General features: G+C 31.7%; 1 protein-coding gene across 31 annotated transcripts in view; it reads left to right on the top strand.

Annotated features, from left to right (window-relative positions):
- Nucleotides 1–637: 637 nt before the first annotated feature.
- Nucleotides 638–6,300, top strand: part of LOC112460084 (twitchin) — an 85,817-nt gene continuing 80,154 nt past the window's right edge. For 16 of the 31 annotated variants that reach the window (XM_025024573.1, XM_025024566.1, XM_025024578.1 and 13 more), the window contains exons 1-23: nucleotides 988–1,016; nucleotides 1,095–1,151; nucleotides 1,283–1,330; nucleotides 1,639–1,707; nucleotides 2,266–2,310; nucleotides 2,410–2,466; nucleotides 2,541–2,594; nucleotides 2,667–2,723; nucleotides 2,860–2,916; nucleotides 3,030–3,089; nucleotides 3,179–3,331; nucleotides 3,398–3,448; nucleotides 3,537–3,683; nucleotides 3,760–3,801; nucleotides 3,885–4,031; nucleotides 4,096–4,146; nucleotides 4,227–4,373; nucleotides 4,445–4,495; nucleotides 4,582–4,728; nucleotides 4,798–4,854; nucleotides 4,940–5,095; nucleotides 5,164–5,217; nucleotides 5,346–5,612. In XM_025024573.1, the coding sequence (XP_024880341.1) occupies nucleotides 1,286–1,330; nucleotides 1,639–1,707; nucleotides 2,266–2,310; nucleotides 2,410–2,466; nucleotides 2,541–2,594; nucleotides 2,667–2,723; nucleotides 2,860–2,916; nucleotides 3,030–3,089; nucleotides 3,179–3,331; nucleotides 3,398–3,448; nucleotides 3,537–3,683; nucleotides 3,760–3,801; nucleotides 3,885–4,031; nucleotides 4,096–4,146; nucleotides 4,227–4,373; nucleotides 4,445–4,495; nucleotides 4,582–4,728; nucleotides 4,798–4,854; nucleotides 4,940–5,095; nucleotides 5,164–5,217; nucleotides 5,346–5,612 (1,914 nt within the window). In that variant the 5' untranslated portion in view covers nucleotides 988–1,016; nucleotides 1,095–1,151; nucleotides 1,283–1,285. Of the gene's footprint in view, nucleotides 673–763; nucleotides 803–953; nucleotides 1,017–1,094; nucleotides 1,152–1,282; nucleotides 1,331–1,638; nucleotides 1,708–2,265; nucleotides 2,311–2,409; nucleotides 2,467–2,540; nucleotides 2,595–2,666; nucleotides 2,724–2,859; nucleotides 2,917–3,029; nucleotides 3,090–3,178; nucleotides 3,332–3,397; nucleotides 3,449–3,536; nucleotides 3,684–3,759; nucleotides 3,802–3,884; nucleotides 4,032–4,095; nucleotides 4,147–4,226; nucleotides 4,374–4,444; nucleotides 4,496–4,581; nucleotides 4,729–4,797; nucleotides 4,855–4,939; nucleotides 5,096–5,163; nucleotides 5,218–5,345; nucleotides 5,613–6,300 lie in introns of those variants that run through there. The other 15 variants (XM_025024586.1, XM_025024585.1, XM_025024584.1 and 12 more) reach the window with 13 other exon arrangements.

The following is a 6,300-nucleotide window of genomic DNA, read 5'->3' as shown; positions in this document are numbered from 1 at the left end:
TTGCTTATATTATTTTACTTTTCGCAGCATCCACTTAATCTCGGCTTATCCGCTAAGTTTCTTCGAACGATCTCACGCGCACGCTTAAGCAACCGCCTTGATATTTATTTTCCTTTACTAGAAACGCAAGTTTTTCCAAGAGCTTTTTCAGATGCCATATTTCTTTCCGAGTCCTAGAAGCTGGTTCCTTTAAATCTATCCAATTCTGCTTCAAAGTTTATTTTTTTATTTCGCATGCTAGGTTTTTACTTTGTGTGTTTTATATTGCGTGTGTTTGTGCATGAAAAATTTTGCGAAAAAAACGAGCATCAGAGATACTTATGCCTGATTAAATGCGAACATTATCTTAAATTACATTTGTACGTGCAATTGTATCTCTGATTACTGTGTAAATCCAAATTAGATGAAAATATTTTTGCTAATATTACTTTATTTTTTTACGTATGTAGAAAGATGAAGAAATTGTGAATAATGTTGAAGAAAGGAAATCTATTAAGGTAAGAATGTCGAATGTAGTTCTTATTAAATATCGTATTTAAAATAATATAACGACCAATCCATTTAGTGATTATATATATAATTTTACGTCTTAATATTGTTTTTTTATATATTCTTTTAAATTTGTAGAAGAAAGCCGCCGAAAAAGTTGAAGATAAGAAAGAAGAAGAAAAGGTAAGCGCAATTATTCTCATAAACTTAATATTTATCTGTTAAAAATCTATTTCTCTTTTTTTACCTTTAAATTTAAATTATCTTTTTCCAGAAAAAAATTCTGAAGAAGAAAGAGCCCGAATCTAAGGAGGTGTGCATAATTCACTTTTTCTATTTTTATATTTTATTTTTATAACTTATTTTGTAAATTATCTTTATTTAACGTAATATATTTCTATTTATTATAAATTAATTTGATAGTTCGTATTATCTAACATTGTTATACTTATTAATGTGTATAGGTATCTCGAGAAACCACGCCTAAACCCGATAAAACCGTGAGTCGCAAGGAATCAGTTAGCAGGGTGACTATTAATCATATTATTTATTTTTTGAATAGTCAGTTAGACAAATAGATTTCATATATAAATTTTCATATTTAGGTAGAAGAACTTAGGACAGAGAGCCGTCGCAGCTCGCTTGTCACGACTGAAGAAAAGGTAAGATATAAAAATGTAACGATATAATATTAAATTCCGTTCGAGAGTTATGGTCCCGAAAAATTTATCCTTTGCCACAGATATTAGGTAAAATACAAATTATTTTGATTTATTTTACTATTATTGTATAGATAATGGATGATGGAACCGCGACACCACGACGTCTTTCTATACAGAAGGTACACATACACGCATACATACGTGCATTTCACACGCAGACATTACCAAGAAACATTTCCAACAATTACAAACAATTTCACAAAACTGATATTTTGAAAAAGATATTTCTCATTGACTAGAATAAATAACATAAATTGTATCATTAATTATTTATAAGAAAATTTAATTTTATTTTAATTTTAAGTTTGCTTCAATTAACTCCGTCTCTTAAGCTAGAAATTTTGTTAGGAAATATTAGTTATTATAAATTAGAAAATTTATGTCAATTGAATTTTTTAATTTATGTATTATGTTCTATCTATTATAGACCGAAGAAGAGGTCAAGGTAGAAAGCAGACGATCTTCTATCATAGAAAAGAAGAAAACGACCGAAAAGGTAAGAAATATAATGCTGTTTCTAATCGATTATATCATGTGCTAACAATATATTTCGTAGTCGATTAATTGATTAGTGGTTATATTAATTAATTTTTGGGAAAAAAAGTAAGTATAACGTGAGTGAATTGTCACCTTCTCGAAATCGACGTAAGAAGGGGTTTTTATATTTTTTAGAAATAAATTATTTTTGTTAATAGCTTGATGTAATTTTAGTGTTTGCAAAACTTGTGTTAATACAAATTATATAATTTTTTTCCAAGTAGTCTTTGAAAATAGTTTTTTATAGGTTTGATTTTTAAAGCTTTCAATGTGCAAATAATTTTACAACAAATAGGAAATTACAATTTTAATTAAAAATAGAAAATTTATGCTATCTACGAAACTTTATGGTTAATAAGAGTTTAAGGATATAGCAGAGGAACGAAAAGAATAGATATTAGATTAGGGTATTTTTATATTGCGCGATAAATATCGAGGTTCGAGATTCGTGTCGCAGTCGTTAGACTTTGTGTACAAGAAAAAACATTCGAGAACATTTTATCTCGCGTTATTGCAGGACGTACCCAGGCTAAGAGCCACTCCGCGAGCGATTGAAGACAAGGTACACTTGTACACATATGTACATTTTAATTGTCCTAATCATTTTATTTTATATTATTTTTCTTTTAATTATACTGTGTAACGAATGAATATTTTCTAGAACACACTCACAGCGAAGATCAAGCCACACACACACAAATCCGATGAGGAGATTCAGGTACATAGCAACACAATGTTACTTTTAATCGTACATCGTTCATTAGCGTACACATTACACTTAATTAATTCTAGGACATTTGGCCTAAGCCGACAAAGCGCGATAGTATATCGGTAACAACTTACGAGGTACGTGACGCATTTATTGTTGCACATTTATGCGTCTTAAGACACACTATATAGATACATGAAACATTATAGGAAACCACGAAATCCAGTGTAACTTCGTCCGTGCGTGAAACCGACCGTAAACCGAAGGTACATATCTCGCGTCATAGGTATATTGAATATATTTGAAAAATATTGTTTTCCTTCAAAGTGGAAACAAATTTTTCTATAATATTTGCGAGAAAAGGGAATTTTTTTTAATCACGTAAAAATAAAAACCTTCTAGATTACACCTCAAGCTGCGATTAAGCCACGCGGGCGCGATTCGGACGATGAACTTGAGGTATACAGAAAATTATATTGCACATGATAATATTTATGTCAGTTACATATACAATGACAGTTGAACATTTTGCGAACGATACACGTGTATTTGATCGACGCTATTAATTTTAGGACGCTTGGAGCATTCACAATCTGGGAGAACGTGATAATGAATCTGCGCCATATTACAGAGTATGCGAATATGCTATACGTAAAAGTACACATTTTAATTTACAAGAACGTAACATTTTCAACGTATTTTTTTTTAATTTTTATTTTAGGATACATCGTCAGATAAGACACACAAACCTTACACACCCGCAGATACACACCCACGTAAAAAATCAGACGAAGACAAACCGAAAGATAAAATATTACCACACGACATAGCCGCAAAAAAGACACATCCGCAGAAATCCGACGAAGAGATTGAGGTATAGAATATTTATTTTAGCTGGCTAGGCACGAATAGCATATCTTTAAACTGTCAATCTGTTTAGGATATTTGGGCGAGTAAAAGACGCGATAGTGACTCCAAAAAACGTGACAAAGTATGCAAATACATTTAAATTACGGATATGCGTGAATAGTTAGAATCTTTTTAGAAGAGATAATAAAATTTTGGATATATTATTTTAGGATGCTCCGAAAGAGAAAGCATATTTGCGTGACATTTCTACGAGTAAAATTTCACGTAAATCTGATGACCTATCAATAGATAAGACACTTTCTCGTGACACACCAACATATAAAATACATCGACAAAAATCAGATGAAGAAATTGAGGTATAGGGTACTTTATTGTCGCACATGTTGGCTAGGCGTGAATTACGTATTACTTTTAATATATAAATCTTTTTAGGCGAGCAAAAAACGCGATATTGACTTCAAAAAACGTGACAAAGTATGGGTATAGATTAAAATCATGAATATTACTCACAAATCTTTTTAAAAAAAGATTGTAAAACTTAAAATATGTTATTTTAGGATATTCCGAAAGAGAAAGAACCACGTGATACATCTATTACTAAAACATTATCGCGTAAATCTGCCGACATTTCAAAAACTGAGACACTTCCTCGTGACACGCCAACATATAAAATACGTCCGCAAAAATCTGACGAAGAAGTTGAGGTATACATATAATATTATTGCCAGGCACGAGTTACACATTTTTATAATACGTCAATATTTTTAGGACATTTGGGCGAGTAAAGAACGTGATATTGACTCCAAAAAACATGACAAAGTATGCGTATAAATTAAAATTATGAATATTACTTACAAATTAAAAAAAAAGAGATTGTAAAATTTAAAATGTTATTTTAGGATATTCTGAAAGAGAAAAAACCACGTGATATATTTACTACTAAAACACTATCGCGTAAATCTGACGACATTTCAAAAACTGAGACACTTTCTCGTGACACGACAACATATAAAATACGTCCGCAAGAATCTGACGAAGAAATTGAGGTATATAATATTATTATTGCGAGACACATATTTTTGCGAGTTATATATTTTTAATACGTCAATATTTTTAGGACATTTGGGCAAGTAAAAAACGCGACATTGATTCCAAAAAGCGTGACAAAGTATGCGTATAAATTAAAATTATATAAATGTTACTTATAAAATTTTTTTAAAAAGAGATTGTGAAACTTAAAATATGTCATTTTAGGATATTCCAAAAGAAAAAGAACCACGTGATACATCTACGATTAAAGTAATATCGCGTAAATCCGATGACATTTCAAAAACTAAGACATCTTCTCGTGACACGCCAACACATAAAATACGTCCGCAAGAATCTGATGAAGAAATTGAGGTATATATAATACTATTGCGAAACACATATTTTTGCGAGTTACACATATTTAATACGTAATATTTTTAGGATATTTGGGCGAGTAAAGAATACGATAGCGATTCCAAACAGCATGAAAAAGTATACGTACATATATAAATTAAGATTTTATTCGCGAATAGTAGAATCTTTTCAGAAGAGATAGTATAAAACTTGAAATATGTTATTTTAGGATACTCCGAAAGAGAAAACTCGTTTGCGTGATACACCTGCGAGTAAAATACTTCTGCATAAATCCGATGATGTTACAAAAGATAAGACATTTTCTCGTGACACTCCTACATATAAAACACATTCGCCGGAAAAAATTGAGGTACATAACTTTGAGGTACATACATATTATTGCACAGTTTGCGAAGCATATATTACGTACTTTCGAAATATAATTTTTTCTAGGATATTCGCTCGACTAAGACGAAAAAAGATGTCGATTCTAAGAAATATGATAAAGTACGCAAATATAGTTATTAATTATCAGGCGTATATAATTATCGAATATAGTAATTAATTATCACGTGTATATATATAATTAAATAGGAACAAAGAAAGCAATAATGACATCTTAAATAATATTTTAGGACGCGCCAAAAGATAAGACATTTACACATGGTACACCCGCAGCTAAAATACAACCACACAAACCTGATGAGGTACCGAAAGATAAGACACTTCCACGTGATACACCCACGACTAAAACACAAAAACCTGACGAAGTGTCAAAAGATAAAACAAATCTACAAGACACACCTACTCACAAAATACAACCACACAAATATGATGATGTGCCGAAAAATAAGACACTTCCACATGATACACCTATGGCTAAAATACAAAAACCTGACGAAATGTCAAAAGATAAGACACTTTTTACACCCACAGCTAAAATACAATCACACAAACCTGATGAGGTGCCGAAAGATAAGACACTTCCACGCGATATGCCTACGGCTAAAACACAAAAATCTGACGAAATGCCAAAAGATAAGACACTTTTACGTGATACATCTACGGCTAAAACACAAAAACCTGACAAAATGCCAAAAGATAAGACACTTTTTACACCCACAGCTAAAATACAATCACACAAACTTGATGAGGTGCCGAAAGATAAGATACTTCCACGTGATACAGCTACGGCTAAAATACAAAAACCTGACGAAGTGTCAAAAGATAAACCACTTTTACATGATACACCCACAGCTAAAATACAAGCATTATACAAACCTGATGAGGTGCCGAAAGATAAGACACTTCCACGTGACATACCCACAGCTAAAATACAAAAACCTGACGAAGTGTCGAAAGATAAAACACATCTACAGGACACACCTACTCACAAAATACATCCACACAAACCTGATGAGGTGCCGAAAGATAAGACACTTCCACGTGATACACCTACGGCTAAAATACAAAAACCTGACGAAATGCCAAAAGATAAGATACTTCCACGTGATACAGCTACGGCTAAAATACAAAAACCTGTCGAAGTGTCAAAAGATAAAACACTTTTACATGATACACCTACGGCTA

This window comes from Temnothorax curvispinosus, unplaced genomic scaffold (assembly GCF_003070985.1).
Source record: "Temnothorax curvispinosus isolate PA1 unplaced genomic scaffold, ASM307098v1 QBEX01010309.1, whole genome shotgun sequence".
Taxonomy (NCBI): Eukaryota; Metazoa; Arthropoda; class Insecta; order Hymenoptera; family Formicidae; genus Temnothorax; species Temnothorax curvispinosus.
The sequence above is the reverse complement of the archived record's forward strand: the minus strand, read 5'-3'. Positions and strand labels throughout refer to the sequence as shown.